Source organism: Rhinolophus ferrumequinum, chromosome 28 (assembly GCF_004115265.2).
Source record: "Rhinolophus ferrumequinum isolate MPI-CBG mRhiFer1 chromosome 28, mRhiFer1_v1.p, whole genome shotgun sequence".
Taxonomy (NCBI): Eukaryota; Metazoa; Chordata; class Mammalia; order Chiroptera; family Rhinolophidae; genus Rhinolophus; species Rhinolophus ferrumequinum.
In genome coordinates, this window is record NC_046311.1 from 11890056 (window position 1) to 11907845 (window position 17790).

At 39.8% G+C, this 17790-nt stretch overlaps 1 protein-coding gene across 10 annotated transcripts in view; it reads left to right on the forward strand.

Annotated features, from left to right (window-relative positions):
- Positions 1-17790, forward strand: part of MEF2A (myocyte enhancer factor 2A) — a 114769-nt gene that overhangs the window by 59220 nt on the left and 37759 nt on the right. For all 10 annotated transcript variants that reach the window (XM_033100034.1, XM_033100039.1, XM_033100040.1 and 7 more), the window contains one exon: positions 4898-5101. In XM_033100034.1, the coding sequence (XP_032955925.1) occupies positions 4898-5101 (204 nt within the window). The remainder of the gene's footprint in view (positions 1-4897; positions 5102-17790) is intronic.

Genomic DNA, 17790 nt, shown 5'->3' on the forward strand with positions numbered 1-17790 from the left:
TCATCTATTTCTCCTTGAGGTACTTACTACCAGTTTGCCTCCCATATTTTGACCCTCTGTTGTTAGATTCACACACCTTAGGGATTGTTATGTCTTCCTGGAGAATTGACCCTTTTTTATTTATGGAATGCCCTTCTTTATTCCTGATAATGTCCCTTGCTCTGAAATCTGCTCTGTTTGAAATTAATATAGTTACTTCCGTTTTCTTTTGATTGGTACTAGTAGAGTGTGTCTTTTTCCATCCCTTTACTTTTGCTCTTCATGTGTCTTTATATTGAAAGTGGGTTTCTTGGAGACAACATGTAGTTTGGTGTGGTTTTCTGATCCACTGACAATCTTTATTTGTAATTGGTGTATTTAGGCCATTGACTTTTTTTTTTTAAAGATTTTAGTGGGGAAGGGGAACAGGACTTTATTGGGGAACAGTGTGTACTTCCAGGACTTTTTTCCAAGTCAAGTTGTTGTCCTTTCAATCTTAGTTGTGGAGGGTGCCGTTCAGCTTCAAGTTGTTGTCCTTTCAGCCTTAGTTGTGGAGGGCGCAGCTCAGCTCCAGGTCCAGTTGCCGTTTTCTAGTTGCAGGGGGCGCAGCCCACCATCCCTTGCGGGAGTCGAACCGGCAACCTTGTGGTTGAGAGGACGCGCTCCAACCAACTGAGCCATCCGGGAGCTCAGCGACAGCTCAGCTCAAGGTGCCGTGTTCAATCTTAGTTGCAGGGGGCGCTGTCCACCTCCCTTGCGGGACTCGAGGAATTGAACTGGCAACCTTGTGGTTGAGAGCCCACTGGCCCATGTGGGAATCGAACCGGCAGCCTTCGGAGTTAGGAGCATGGAGCTCTAACCGCCTGAGCCACTGGGCCGGCCCAGGCCATTGACTTTTAAAGTGACCATTGTAGTTGGATTAGTATATACCATATTTGTGTTTTGTTTGTTGCCCTTGTTCTTTATTCCTACACTCTTTTTTCTGCTTTTTGTGGTTTTACTTGGGCATTTTATATGATTCCATTTTCTCTCCTTTCTTAGTACATTAGTTATACTTATTTTTCACTCTTTTTAAGTGGTTGCCCTACACTTTGCAATATACATTTGCAACTAATCCAATATAAGCTTCCCAGGTAGTACAGCTACCTTATAACAAAGTATTTCTAGCACTTCCTTTCTATCCCTGTATTGTTGCTGTCATTCATTCCACTGTTGCATAAGCTATACTCATGTAATACATTGTTGCTATAATTTTAAACAAACTGTTACCCGTTAGGTCAATTAAGAATAACAAAAATAGACGGTTCCTAATTTACCTTCACTTATTCCTTCTCTGACTCTCTTCCTTACTTTATGTAGAGCTGAATTTCTGATCTATATTATTTTCCTTCTCTCTGAAGAACTTCTTTTAAAACTTCTTTCACAGCAAGTCTACTGACATCGAATTCCATCAGTTTTTATTTGTCTGAGAAAATCTTTATTTCTTTTGAAGTATAATTTCTCAAGCTACAGCATTTTAGGTTGGTGGTTTTTTTTCCTCTCGACACTTGAAATAAATCACTCTTTCTCCTTGCCTGGTTTCTGAGGAGAAATTGAATGTAATTCTTATATTTGCACTTGTGTAGAGAAGGTGTTTTTCCCCTCTGGATGCTTTCAAGATTTCTTTTTATCTTTCATTTTCTATAGTTTATGTATTATATGCCTCAGTATTGTTTTTGGGTTTTCAGGGAGTTTCTTGTGTGCTTGTTTATTGTTTGAATTTATCCTGTTTTGTGTTCTCTGAGCTTTCTGGATCTGTGGTTTGGTGTCTGACATTAATTTGGGGGAAGTTCTCAAATGTTATTGGTTCAAATATTTCTTCTGTTATTTCTCTTTCTTCTTCTGGTAGTCACAGTTTCTGTTGACATATCCTCAAGCTCAGAGATTGTTTCCTCATCAGTTTCCAGCCTGCTAATGAGCCTGTCAAGGACAATTCTTCATTTACGTTAGTGTTTTTTATTGGCAGCATTCTGTTTTGTAGGATTCCCATCTCTGTGCTTTACCTGTTCTCAGCATGTTGTCTGCTTCACCCAGTAGAACCCTTTGCATGTTAATTAGTTATTTGGAATTGCTGGTCTGATAATCCCAACATTCCTGCCATAGCCGACTCTGCCTCTGCTCCTTGCTGTTTCTTCACACTGTCTCTTGCCCTGTAGTATGCCTTGGTTGAAAATCAGATGTGATGTGCTTGCTAGGTGGAAGGAAGTTTAGTAACTAGGCCGTTCGTGGTGTTTGTAGAGTTTGTAGAGGCACTGAGTTTTGTAGGTTAGGCCTTTAGCCCTATTTTTTTCTTTTCTTTATAGAGATTATAATCCTGGAGTAAAATGCCAGTTTAAAAATAACATTTGTATTTATTTTTCCTAATACTGAAATAGCTTTATTAATACTGATATTTAAAAAATTTTTTGAATTTCGTAACATAAATTAAATCTGTAATATGTTTCACGTACCACAATTTATAAGCCTATTTCAAAACAAAGGTTCCCATTTATAGGAGGGATTCTTAGTAATCAAGGTAATGGCGAGTGATGGGGAATAAGGTCAGATAGAGAGATGCAGGCCGGACCTTTGCTTTCGTTTGCGTAATGAGTTTGGCTGTCACTTTCAGTGCAATGACAAATTCCCACTTACACGTTTTGATTTATATTTTAAAAATCTCACTCTGGCAGGTGTGGCAAATACTACTGTAGGTGAAGTAGGAACTCCACCGAGACGATTATATAAATAGCATATATGAGAGATGATGTACGTTAGCATAAGGTGGTGTGGTGTAGACGAAAGTGGGTCGACTTGAGATACGCTTTAGAGGGAGAGTTGGCACAATTTGCTAATGGATTGGGTAGGGTAGATTATTGGAATAAGAGGGATCCAGGGTAACTGTCGGGTATTTTTGCTTCGTTGTGTTTTGTTTGAATGGATAGTGGTGCCATTTGCTGAAAGAAGAAGACTGTGAGAAGAGCACATTGGTTGTTTTTAAAACTCCTGCAGCCGGATGCCTCCACTTGACAAGGGCTGTGCAGGCAAAGAGGGGGAGGAGCCAAGTCTGAAGCTCCGTGCCTCAGAGGGAACAGCTCTGAGGCTGCAAAGCGGCAGCCCCTGAAGTAGGAGGAAAACCAGGACTGGGTGGTGTCGTACGTGCCCGGGGGAGAAGGAGAACATGGTTACCTTTGTCAAAAGTGACTGAGATGCGCAGTGAGACAAGAACGAAAGTGACCACTGACTTGAGTCGCGTAAATTGAAGGTTATTGATCCTGATACTGAGAAGTCTTAGTGGGACGTGGGGAGGAGAAGACGCAGCACGCTGAGGTGATCTAGTAGAGAGGAAGGAAACCACTGAAGGGGAGAGAGAGGGAAGCATATGGGTAGCAACAGGAACAGGACTGTCAGCATTAACAGCCGTACGGGAGAGTGTGGAAAGGTACGAGGTGAAGCGTGTAAACTGATAGATTTGGTGATGGGAAGTGAGATAGTTCCTGCCCATTTCTCTTCTCAGGGGTTTGGGGCAACGTTATCATCAGAGAGTGAATTCGAGGGAGAGAAGGTGGGAAATAGTTGACTTGGAGAGTGAGCTAATGAGACAAGCCAAGTTGTGATTGTCACGCAATGTCGAGTGTTAGTGAGATTTGTGATCATCAGTTTAGAACACCAGGTGTGTGTGTGTGTGTGTGTGAGTGTGTGCGAGCGCACCCAGGAGGAGAGTGTGAGCTGCTTGGATAAAGATACAGGGCTAACGGCACATGTATAAGGGGACAGTCCTTGGTTGGGGTTGTCCAAGCAGGTACGTTAATGACAGAAGGGTAAAGGAGTTACGTATGTCTCCACGGGAGTGAAAACTGTAATGGGTCCTGGAATCTAAAGAGGGAAGAACGGACATGAGAACAGATAGCAGCACATGCTGAGGTAAATGATTGGGGGACTGACCAAGGTGAAAGCGTTTCTGGAGAGAGACAGTCCATGTGTAACGCATGCAACTGTAGTTTGGAGGTCATGTGCCTGTTAGTGAGGGCAGAACTAAAGGTGTGACGTGGGACGAGCTGGAGACGGCTCATTTGGAGGTTGGGACATAAAGGAGCTGAGACACCAATGTATTGGCACTGATTCTTTCCGCAGACGCTGAAGTCACCAGAAATAAGAGCAGGGCTAGAAGGAGAAGGTGTCAGGTAATACCTATCAGTGCGTGAGGGAAGGGGACTGGGGACCACGTGGTGCCCACCAGGAGGAGAACTATTGGGTACACAAATTTCATGGCATGACCTTGAAAAGATCTAGGGTTTTTGAAGGGGAAGGAAGGAAAAATAATTTAGAGAAGGCAATAGGGAGCAAAAAGGACACATCTTCCAGGCCATTGAGCGTAGGAGATGTAATATTTAAAAACAAACAAACAAAACTTAGCGAGAAAGAAATTTGTTCATAAGGGAATTTGCTGATCCGAGACCGAGTTTCAGTGGGTGCAGTGGAAGGGCTTGGAGCGGGGAGGTCTGAGTTAGAGCAGTGGGTGTGCTCGTGGTTCAGGGAGAAGCGTGAGTCCTGATGGGTTAGTGGAGGAGCAGACCCTTGGGGTTCCTGAGGGCAGCCGTGGTAGGCTGGATGAGAAGGGGCCGCTGGCCAGCGGTTTCCTTCTCGGGTCCCTTGCCTTCTGCAGTGGAGTGGCAGCCAAGGGTGAAGGAGAACCTCGGAGGACGCAGCTTTGTCAGCGCCTCTGGGCACACGCGGCAGGACTTGTGTCCGTCCATAGGGGAGGAGAGGCTCGTGCAGCATGAGGCCAGGAACCTTCTCCAGTGTCCGGGTCTGACTCAGTGTAAAGAGGACTCTCCTCAGGTAGCCTGTGTTCACGTGCTGCTCCTCATAAAACACACTTTCTTTTCCTTCGCTTGTCTAGGTCACTTTTACAAAGAGAAAGTTTGGACTCATGAAGAAAGCCTATGAACTCAGTGTGCTCTGTGACTGTGAAATAGCCCTCATCATTTTCAACAGCTCGAACAAGCTGTTTCAGTACGCCAGCACTGACATGGACAAAGTCCTTCTCAAGTACACGGAATACAATGAACCTCACGAAAGCAGAACCAACTCCGACATTGTTGAGGTAACTATCTAGCAATGCCTGAACTGCAGATCATTCTTTCACTGGAGGAATAACTGGAACCGTCCGATTGCTTTTTACATCCAAAGTGTCAGTTACAGACACATCTGTTCTCTGAGCCGTTTCTTAGAAGGATCTAAATGTTGCTATATGCTGACCCTCTTATGTTATAAACATCGCCTGTTCACTGAGACAAAATAAACTAGGCCGTGGTGCTGTGAACCCAATATAATCTACCATTTCATCTATGATTACTCATTTTATGAGTTTGTAAATTAATATTCTGAGAAACTATCGGTTTGGGCAGTATGAAGTTTCCGTTTTAATGTCTGAATCATTTCATTATGTCAGTGAGTACCCACAACTGCAAACTAATGAAATGAAATGAAAATGGTGTAAATAATAGTTCTATTTTGTTCATAGTGCTTTAGTTGTGGGGGAAGGATGTCCTTCCTCAGTTTCTTTTTTTTTAAAAAAAACAAAACACACTGCTGCCCTTTAGTATCATTGGGCCAACCTAACGAAGTGAAAGGAAAGGAAAGGGAGCTTAGAATGATTTCTGTCTATTCAGAAATGGTGTTTTTAAACCAAAACCTTCAAAAAGGAGAGCTAATAGGCTCCTCCTTTAAATCTTTTCCGCTGGAAAATCTTATAAAAGGTGACTTCCCGTGTATATTTCCAAAGGCAGTTTAAATTAGCCTCATACCTACTTTTGTCCTTTTTTGTTTATATTTAGACATTTTGCTTCATTTTTAGTCTTAAGTTTTTTTCCCCACTACTTGAAAAGATGTGTAGTTTGGCTTAGTTTTGTCATATCAGAAAACTCTTTCAATACATTAGGCATTTCCTTGGTGAAAGTACTGAAACCATGTGAAACGACACAGAATTAACTATCAAAGAAATGAAGTTCCAATTTAGATTTTATTCGAATAAATGCAAGTAAGGTAGAGGAAGATCCTTTATTTTTGTAGGGATCTAACTTATTTGCCTCCACAGATTATGTGATAGTTCTGAGAATGTGTTTTAAATTTCCCTTATATTTCTCTGCCGGTAGTTTTTTATGACGCTCTGAATTACAGAAATGCAATGATAGAAGATCCGTTGAATTAGAAGGGGTTAATTTGTTGTGGTAGGCTAGGTTACCAGGCTTAATTTGCCTTTCTTGTATGTTAATGTCTTACTGAGTGAACTTTGCTTCTAAGACAATGGTGGTTACAACTTGTTAGATATTCTTCCACATAACAAAAGTAACGTTAACTAGTCCTCACTAGTAGTTTAGACACGTCTGAGTTCTTTTTATCAGCGGCGGTAACGGCTTATACTAAACCAGCTACAAAGATTGTTGTGAGCCACATTAAGTTTACCAGATAGGAGTAAGGACAATCCTTATGTAGAAAGTCCTATGGGCCAGACACTTTTTAAGTGGTTTACAAATATCTCGCTTATGTTTAGAATCCCATTGGAAGTATTGTATCCTTTTTCATCTAGTTGCCTTTCAAACAGTTCTAGTACTTGGAAGCAAACTTTTTGATGTCCGCTTTTTCATTAGACAAAAATATTTGAAAGGCTCCCATGTGCCGTGGACTCTGCATAGTGATTTTTGTTTAGAGATTTCTAATTCAAGCTGCAAGACTCTTCTTTCTACCCATAGTTTTGTAAGCCATTGAGATACGCTTTTATCAGCTGCAGATTTTAAATCTAAAGACGTCTAACACGTTGGTGTGGTGTCTGGACTCTAGCCATCTCACACGGCTGAGGACAGCAGCCTTTAGTGGAAGCACCACCAGCTCTCAGTCAGCGACGTTTCTCTTTCCTCTGGCAACATGCTCAGCAGGGAAACTAACTGAAACTTCGTGAACAGCTTTCCTAAGGCCTCTCACCTGGATTCACCGCTTTCCTGTTGCATAGATGTTAGTCTTTATGACCAGTAGGATTTTACTTTCCCTCATATTACTAAATTGCCCCTTAGTCTGGGATTTCTACAAATGGAGTCTTCTGTAGACATTTCTGTTCTGGGGTGTCTTACACACAGGCCCTTTGAGGACGCACTGTGAAGAGAAGGGGGGGTGCCCCGTGTTGTTCACCTGCATAGTCTGCAGCATAAGGACACATGGGTGTTGTGCCTGCTGAGTTAGATCTAGTGTGTTTTCTGGGAGCACCAGGGAGTAAATCATATTAGAGTTTGCGATGATAAACCAAGAGGAGATGTGATGTTCACCTTTCAGTTTTTAACCGTGGGAATTAGAAACCCCCCACAGAATGGTTTTCTACGTTAGCTCTCCTTGTTTCTTACCACCTCGATTTTAAAGCTAGTTTCGTAAAATTTTAATCAACTTGAACCTTGTCATTGAAGCTGATACAAATTATTTCTATGTAGCTGTTTTTTTAGTCAACGGCATTTACATATTTAAGTGGCATTTAGTGTTTTAAATTAAGGGCTGCAGTGTCTCCTAGGATGTCCTATGTTGAGAAAGCTTAATACCTGAAAAGGGAAGCTTACACATTAGTAAATTAGGAGATTGTCCTTAAGTTAAACCTTATTAACTGAATGTCTTTGAAATGGAGAGAATCATTGCTGTGTTTCAAATGACAGCTTATTTGAAAATGTTTATACACTGCTTTTCAGGAATGTAATGTTTACAAAAAATGAGTTTTACTACTTTATTTCCTTTATTTCATTAGGAGGCATTCTGCAAAGAATGTCATCAAGGATGTACATTGTATATATTCATGTGGTTAAGCATTGATACAAGTGGCAAACTTGTTTCGTGTTACAAATAGTAGTAATTTAATTGAAATATACAAAGAAAATGTTACAACCTCCACCCCAATTTTTTTCAGTAAATTAAGATTTAAAAACGTGTGAACTGTATTATGTAATTACATATTAATAAGGATTAGATATATTCTAGACTATTAGAAACTAGAAATGAAAATCACCAGTCCAGTTATTTATGCACATGTATGTATATACATTGAATTTATACTAAACGAAAGCCCAGAACCAACAGAAGGGTTCTGCATCAAAATAAATATTATACTTAAGGCATGAAGTGAGGATTTTAGCAGCTGCTACACAATAAATGCCCGAGATTACTTTTGTATCCATTTTTTTCTTTCATTTTGTAGGAATACTAAATATTGTATTTTTACAATAGCTGTGACTTGGTGGCATTGGAGAATATTCACTAAATAGCTTATGTGGTGATTCAGGTCATCGCACTGTCATTTTAGGATATAAAACGGGGGCCATGGCCATTTAGCTCTCTTGTTAATATGTTGTGAACTAGTCCCAAATAGACGTCTTTTCTTCACCGGAATACTACAGTCCTGAAAAAAAAATTCCACTTGCATTATCTCATTTGATCTTCAGGTCCCGGGGAAGCGTTTTTAGAAGTAGAAATTGAGACTCAGGTGAAATGACTTGTCCAGAGTCATGTAGCCATTTAGTGGCCGTCCTGCGATTAGAACCTTGACATCATCCCCTCCTTTTGCTCCCCAGTTTACCGAATCCATTGGAGCCCTGGAACATTTTACCATAAATAGATAAGATTTTATGCATATACGAGTACCAGTAATGTATACCATGTAACAAACATGAATAAGTTTTTCTCAATAATGAACAGAAAATTAGCATAATTGCAAAAAGATTAATGAAACATTTGTCAAGTATTAATACAACTTGGTATTCTTTCAAGGACTTTTATTTATCTTATTAAATCCCTCTATTGTCCCCATTTTACAGTTGAGGCAGTTGAGGCACAGTGATAAATAAATGGATTCTAAAAAAGAAAATCTGCTTTTTTTGAGTCTTAATAATCCCTGCCTGCTTTCGAATTACAAAGGAATTTGGAAATCATATCTTAAAGGAAGATAGGGAATCGATGTAAGATGCACCTAATCGGTTATTAAATAAAAACAGCTGGTAGTAAAAGCGATCGTTCCAGGCATGTGTTATTTAAAATCAGTAGTTCTCCAAGTGTGGTGTCCTGACCTGCAGCATGAGCAGAGAACTTGTTGGAAATCTAAGTTTTTGGGCCCCACCTCAGACTTACTGAATCAGAAACGTTTGAGGTGAGGCCGAAGCAATCTTGTATTAGCTTGAACTAACTTGTCCTAAGTGCAGTGAGACGAAAGACTTCAAGTTAACATGCAATCTCTTGGCAGCGGTGATCCAGCTTTTAAAATATTCTTCTCCCTAAGAGCATCTCTCCTCTGAAATAATGTCAAGCAGTGAGCAAGCACAAATTGTAACTTTCAGAAACTTTCGAAAATCAATTCAAAAGAGTACGCCGATGTTGTGCATTGCAAACTAGGGAACACATTTCTAATGGGTTTACCTCCCACTCAGTTCTACACGGGTATAAGTGTATTTCAGGGGTCTGGTGGGAATGCGTGGGAAATGGACTCCAATTCCTCAGTTGAGTAAAAAAAGAAAGACACATGACTTGTGTCTTCTGAGATCACCTGGCGCTGACTTTACAGAACTGGAGGCGTCATTATGTTAAGGTTTTCTGACAGTGTTCTAATGTCCTCAGAGAACCTTTCTGAGCCCGTCAGTTCCCCCCCAGCCCCACGTTACGGATGAGGAATGGAACAGACAGGGAGTGCTAAGAGGCTGGCCTAATGTTTTACAGGGCAGCAGTGCAGCGGCAGGGAAAGGGAAACAATAACGAGACATCTGAGGACCAGCCCCCTGCCCTGTGCGTTTATTCCCAACAGCCTGAAGCAGCAGGGTGGTGGTGATTCACTGGGTGAGGCCCGCACTCCTCACGGCCCGCCCCCTCTTCCCACGTGTCCTGCACCATCACCTCCCACGGCAATCACCATAGCTTTTGCGATTTCAGTTTTGCAGTTTTTATTTTGCTTTGTGTGTGAACCTTATTATTCATCACACAATTACAGGTTTTCATTAATGTGCTTTTTATCAGGAACTATGCATCTCTACGTGTAAGTTTTATTTTCTTGAGGTCGGAGTTTGCTCCATCACAGGTTGACGTTGCTATATAAACAGGAATTCATGGGGGAAAGAGTGCTGTGTGTCACTTTCTAATATAGCTCACATTTCTGTAATGCATGTCTCGTGAGCATTGACGAATGGACATCCCTCTGACCTTTTCATGTCTCTGTGTCAGGAATGAAGTGTTTCAGTACTGACCATCAGAGAAATTGTTTCTTTTTTCTCTGGAACTGCTTTGATACTTTGGCCAATTTTCTGACCAGTGAGGGAAGTACAGCCGATTGGGAGTGTGGTCAGAGCAAACTCTCTCTAGAGGTGACATATTCATCAGAGTCCTTTAAAGGACAGGGTCGGGGAGGGGAAAGGAGTGAAAGAAAGGTGTTCTAGGTCGGGGGGAGCTTATGTGGAAATTAAGAGAAGAGACACAGCACCGTTGTTTTATGGAGTTAAAATCAGCTAAGAATAGCTGAAGTGTAGCGTGAAGAGTGGAAATAACTGAGAGCTGAGAAGTAAACCAGATCCCAAAGAGGTGTATGAGTTATTGACTCCCTCCTGGAGGTTTTGGTAGCTATTGAAAGAGTTAATATAATAACTGCCTAGGTTTTACTGTCTTGTATTTCCCAAGCTATAAATTGTGTTAGAATTGAATTGTAGTTTTCTGACAGAGGTTGAAGAGAAAAGAGGAAGGGTTAAAGTGTTGAATGAAATGCATTATTTCTCCCTTTTATATTGATCGCGCTGATGTTTATATTGCACCGATGTTTATGCTTTGTACGAGGCGCTGTGCCAGAATATAGTGGTAACTGGATATATTTCTGCTGTTTTCCTAACAAGATGATGTGTTGGCTATTTTATTGTCTTACTACAGAAGTCCCTTTGTTAGATACGCTTCAATATCGACTCAAGACACTTAAAATTCCAAGATTTTGATGTTTCCTACCAAATATTAATCATTCAGCCTTAATATTTATTTATTTAATATTACTATTAGAGCTAGAAGCTCGTTTAGAGTGAAAGATCGAGGGGACTTACCCTATGTAAACATTGTTCTGTGTACGCCTATAAGGTGAGATAGTCTAAGTGATATTTCAGTTCTCTTATAAAAAGGTAGTTAATGCAGACATGCAGCTTTTTTAAAAAAAAAAAAAAAAACCTGGCCATTCAAACTTGTAGTTTAAAATTAAGATGACAGCTATCTAGTGTTCATACTTATTTTGAAGTTACTTTTGTAGCTTAGTTCTGAGAGAAACTCTAGGGATCTACAGTGTAAAGAAAGGGGTGTCTGTCGTCTTGGCGTAGACTGATTAATTGTTTTTTAATGTACAATTATATAATCAGTGCTGTACCTGTAAACAATTCCAAGTGGTAGTGTGGACTTCTTATATTACATTGTATTTTGAGAAGTAAACATACCTTATAATTTTGTTTGGTGGGTTGATTCACAACTTTTCGCGTGTGCTTCGATACTTGCAGGTCGTAAGGATATTCTATGAAGAATATTATATATGTAGGCACATTGGCGTACGATTCTATTTCTTTACTCAATATTTCTTATAGTTTCTTAGCAGTAAAATACCAGAAGGTAAACTTTTCATATTGTTTTTAAATGTTAGTGGTTATAACTTTGTAAGTAAGCTACATGCTTGAATCTTAGAGAATAAACCACAGTTTATTTATATTGGAATTTACCTCTTGTAATTCAATAGAGAATATTTTTCTGCAATGCTTTGTTTTTATGGAATTTTTTTTCACATACTGTAAATTTTTTTTTCTTCCCTTTGGCAATTTCTGGGCTTGTGTTATTTCCAGAATCTATCTTGAAAAACTGAAAAAGAACTTAGAGTTCTTTTCTGCAAAAAGAACTTAGAAATAGCAACTAATGTTTATACAGGAATTTTAAACTTCAGCTTGCTTTATTATGCCATCAGTGTTCATATAGGATTATCCCATAATATTATATAATTAAAATATTTTATTCCTATTTTCTACGTTTGTATGGTTGAATTAAATTTTTAAAAATTGTCCTGTTACTTTGGGGTGTAAAACCCATCAATCATGTTCTGTAACACAGTAGAAAATAAGGGTTTGGGTGAGTATTTAGGCATTTTGTGAAAGATGTTATAATTCTCCAGTGCTGTTATTTGATATTCACTTATTAGTAATTCAAAGTGAATTTCTATAATTAGTATAATGAGCATTTCTTGGCTATTAACCAGTTATGTATTGAATGTTTATGGTACCAGATGCTAAATTCAGTGTTTAATAGGAAGAGAGAACAGGATTCAGGTCTCAAATCTCGTGGGGTTTGGGGATCAACTAAAATAATGCATATGCACGCATTTCGAAACTATTCCATATTAGTTAGGTTGTTTCTGGTTGCAAGCAACAGAAGACCTGAGTGAAGCTGGCCTTTAAAATAGGGGTGTCTGTTGCATCCCAAAGGAAAAACACAGCCTTGTGGTAGCGATCGGCTCGGTGGGGCGGGCTCCAGTTTCTGCTTTCCCTCAGCACCAGCTTTGTCCCGATGCTGGCTTCCTCATGAGGACGGTGGCAGCTCCAGGCGTCACATCTGCAGGCAGCATCAGCTGTGGCAGCCCTCTCCAGTAGAACTTCCTGCCATGATGGAAATGTTTTGTATCTCTGCTGCCCGACACGGTGGCCACCAGCCAGCATAACTGCTGAGCACTGGAAATGTGACCCGTGCAACTGAGGAACTGAAGTTTTCGTTTTCATTGATTGTCATGTAAGCAGCCACACCTGGCTGGTGGCTGCCATGTTGTTAAGCACTAATGTAAGGCACGAGAGAGCAGTTGTGTCCCAGAATTCCCTGCAAAGTCCTAAAATTAATTCTGATTATACTGGCCTCCACAAACCCCACTCCCAGTATACTAATCGTGGTGGAGAGAGGGTGGAAGGTGCAGATTAGCTTATTCCAGCCAGATGTTCCAGCTGTCAGACCTATAAAGCTACAGTAATACAGAAAGTTTGGTATTTGCACAGGGATAGGCAGACATGTAGATCAATGGAACATAACAGAGAGCTCAGAAATCGAACCACACGTCTGGTTAATTGATGTTTGACCAAAGTACCAAGGTAGATCATTGACAAAAGGAAAGTCTTTTCAATAAATGGTGCTAGAAAAACTATTATAGAAATTCACTTTGAATTACTAATAAGTGAATATCAAATAACAGCATTGGAGAATTGTAACATCTTTCACAAAATGCCTAAATACTCACCCAAACCCTTATTTTCTACTGTGTTACAGAACATGATTGATGGGTTTTACACCCCAAAGTAACAGGACAATTTTTAAAAATTTAATTCAACTATACAAATGTAGAAAATAGGAATAAAATATTTTAATTATACATATAAATAATTATACATATAGGGAAGAAAAAAAAAAACCCTTGATATTTACTTCACCACAAACACACAGTATCTGTGGAATAGTTTGCACAGAGGAGTAATAAAGCTAAGGCAGGCACAGATTGGGTGTAGATGACGGAGCGCCTGGGATACCAGGCTGTCGTGGCATTCGACATGTGTCCTGTGGGCATCGGGCAGAAGTCTTGGAAGTCAAATAATTGTTACAGGAATACCAATCTAGCAGCAGATAACATTCTATGAGAAGCATTCTATGAGAAGTTTCTAGCTTTTAAAAATACTAAGTTATCTCACCTCTTACGTACGGTAGGTTTTTAGTAATGTTGAGGTTTGTATGAAGAAGAATGCCATGGAATGGGGAAGGGAGATTAAAGTGGGGGTTGAGTCTGTGTTCTAAAGAAAAAAGTACAGGTGCTCCTGCTGTGCTGCAGCCTATGCTTCTGGAAAAATCTCACAAACTGCAAAACTTAGGCAACACTGTGTTCTGAGTAGATTGTACCTCCGGGAAGATTATAGACCTAACTGTGAAAGCAAAGTTAGAAAACTTTTTAGAAGGTAACATAGGAGAATAAATCCGTGATTTTGAGGTAGGGAAAAATTTCTTAGACAAGACAAAAATTACTACCATAAGGGATAACTGTAAAGGAAAAATTGATAAATTTGACTGTGGTAAAATTAAGAACCCATTTTCATCCAAAGACAAGTATTAAACAAGCCACAGAATGGGAAAAGATTTTTACAGCGCATACAGTTCGCAAAGAGCTTATGTTGATTACAAATAAAAAATGACTAAGCAATAAGAAAAAGAAACAGCTCAGTAAAGAACTTGGCAGAGTACTTGACAGACACTTTACAAAAGAGAAAATGCAAATGGCCAGTAGATACGACATGTGCTTCGTTTCCTTAGTAATCAGAGGAATACAAATTAAGTCCTCGTTGCAGGTAGAAATATATATGATACAGCTACTTAAAAACAGTTTGATATTATCTAGTATAACAGAAGATTAACGTATTTTGTGAACTAACAATTCCACTCCTGAGAATTACCCTAGAGAGACATGTGCAGATATGCAATAGACTGTCTGCAAAAAGGTACATAGAGCATGTTTGTAACAGCTTACAGATAGAAGCAAGTCCAGCGTCCATCTACAGTAGAGAGGATGACTTTTTCCCCAAGCAGTGTAATACAATATTCAGTGAAATGGACGGGGCAGTATGTATTGTATATGCGTATGTAGAAGACAGAGTGATAATTGCGTATAAAAAGGCAATACAGAATAATAGACTGCGTATTTTCAGGGATATGTATATGTACCGTAAAACCTATGAAGAAAATCCAGAAAGCTGTCGTCACCGAGTTAGGATGGTTTTACCTGGAGAGGGCATTGGGGAGGGTTGTGTGATTGAGGGAGATAGAGGACCTGTGTTTGGACCTGATTAGAATTACAGGGGTTTGCTCTGTCATCACTGCCTTTTATATAACTTTTGATGCACTCTATGTATGTTTCACAATTTTCAAAAATGAAATGCTTTCATGCATTTTCAAAGAGTCTAGGAAGAATAAGAAGTACCTCTCAAAATTGGAAACAATTATTAAAAATGGGGAAAAGGAGCACTTTTCTCCTTTAACAAAATCTTAATAGTCTAAGTTCCTTGGAACTTAAGAGTTCTTTTCCCTTTATTGTACACGTGTTCATTTATACCTTGTACTGATCTGACTCGTTATCCATTCAGCAGGTATTTATGGAGCATTTACTGCTCAGCTGCTGCACAGAAGTGAGATTTAAGGTGGGCGGTGATATTGTGGATCGACTTAATCGATGGATGCCTTGGGCATTTCAAAACCACCCGCACATGTACCTCGTGAATGCTTTTAATTCCATAGTTTTACTTTTAAGTAATGTGATTCTGTGCATTTGGAATGGCATTTGACAGTGACCATCATAGAATGGAGCATATATTAAAGAACATTTCAGTTGTTTGTGGGGAGTAGTTAAAAACACAGTCTTCTCAGGCATGGCCCCTGGTAAACATTCAGGCAGGATAGAGTGCTGAATCCAGAACTTAGTAGCATATCTCAAGATCCCAGAAAATGCCAGTCCCCTCAGATTTTTGTCAGTTCTTCTATCAGACTCCATGTTTTTAATATCTATTTAAACATATTTATAATGAAAAATATCCTGAGTACTAGATTCCCTTACTCTGTGCACAAACACCAAAGACGATATATATGTATGTGTGTGTTATGTGCATTTGTGCACACACGCACGTGTGCGTATGTAACTTTAATGGCAAATAAGTGTGCGTAAAATTTTAAATATTTTTTGCTGATGAGCGAATATAAGTGAAAAGAAATCTATTTAAAAGTGTCCCTGTCTGATTTACAATTCATTTTGAAAACTGTTTGTTTTTTTAAGTGTATTGTGTAAAAGAAAACCGGGATGTATTTATAAAGAAGTCTAAACATCATGGTTCTTGCCTCCTCAAATTTCCTTTCCCTGTCCTCTTCCCATTCTTCCCTTATTCTTTTCATCTCCAGTTTCACCAACAGGTTTAATAATATAGACTGGAAAATGAGAGGCAAAGGTGTAGGGCCTGCCAAGCAGTCTTATATACCCAGACTTCTTTGCTGCCTTGACTTGAAAGATAAGATTGCTAATACTTTATAAGTAGAACAATAGAACACACGCCTTTAAAGGTCGTTGATGGTGTATATACCTTTACTTGATCCATTGCCCTTTGGCCCAAAACAGTCAATAATCCTCGGTCGTCTTACCTCCAGGTTTGGGACCCTTTCTGGACTCTAGGTTGTGGGGGCACCAGCCAGACTTGTTTGGGAACTTAGCTGACTCAGATAAGGAGACGATTAACTTATGTCCTAAAGGATGTGACACTTTTCTTCAGAAGGATTCTGATGATAAGGAATAGACATCCATTTAAAGGCACTCACGCTGAAGGGGGATTTACTGAAAGAATCCAGGCAGATGGCCCCCAAGACAGGAAGGAAGACCTGGCTTCCTGAAGGCCTAGCACGAGGAAGTTCATGTCCCAAGTCTGCATGGTTTCTTGTGTTGGCCACCATGGCTGCTTAGGAAGATGACTCAGGGTCTTGTAAAAATAACGGATGTCTGGGTCTTCATCCAATGAGCCATGTTTGTAATCAGAGTATAATTCCCAAATTTAAAAAAAAGCTTCAATCATAGCACTGTCTCTTATGTCTCAGGAGGAGAAAAGGTGTGGAACACTGATAGAAAGGACGTAGAACAAGTTGTACCAAGTCAGCAGAAATCGATGGGTAACTCAACTGCTCGTCACAACAGATCCCTTTAGCAATTTATAACGTATGCTTCTGATGATGATTATTAAAGAAAAGCAACTGGGCAAATCAACTGACATGGTGTGCGCCACTGAAATTTGAAATTATTTTGGCACCATTGAGTTTTCCCCTTAAGTTTGCCACTGAAAACCTGTCAACCACGTGTACAAGAAGGAAGTACTTTTGAAGTCCTATTGTAACCATCAGTAATAGCCATAGTGAGTGTACCGTGACTTTGAAGGGCGTTGTTTGTGTGTATACCGTTACTTGAATCAATCACCTTTGGCCCCAAACAATCATCTTCAGTCATCTTCCAGGTTGGGGACCTGTGTTAATAGTCTTGATGAATTCTTTTTCCCACTGAAAAGCAGATTCCTCGTAGTGGTGATTTTCCTGACTGTGTTTTCTTCATTGAACAAGTGTTTTTATTGTGGCTGACTTGGAGCATGAGAAAACAACTGAAGCGAGCCTGTTTCTTAACATGCCTCGCCTGGCCTTGTTAATAGATGACAGCATTCTACTTGTTAATACCAGTGACACAGGAGAAACTTTTACTATTATGCCATGTGGTAACGATAAAGAAGACAGAAAAAGTCTTTTTATGGTAGTTGGGTCCTCCAAACAACCCTTCGTGTTCGAGTGATAAGCCACAAGTTGGCTGTCCGACAGAGGTACATTAGCCGGTTATCTCCAGAGCTGACACAGCCTCTGAAGTCCCTCCCAGTGACAGGAACCCATCTGAAGTGACAGCTTGCAGAGCTGGACAGACCAGAGCACTATTCTTCCTCCTGAGTACAAGGACGGTTAACCCTATTGTGGGAGGAGGACATTTTTGTGTAATTACTCAACAAATGCCATGTTCTTTTTCTTCTGTAATTTAAAAATCTGTTCAAAGAGATACATACATGATAAGGCTATTACTAGTGGAAGAGGAAGACTAGGAATGACCTAGTCTAAAGATATATGAATAGGAGGGGGAATATCTAGAGATTTCAGGCTTGAAGAAATGAACAACTTCCTGATGGA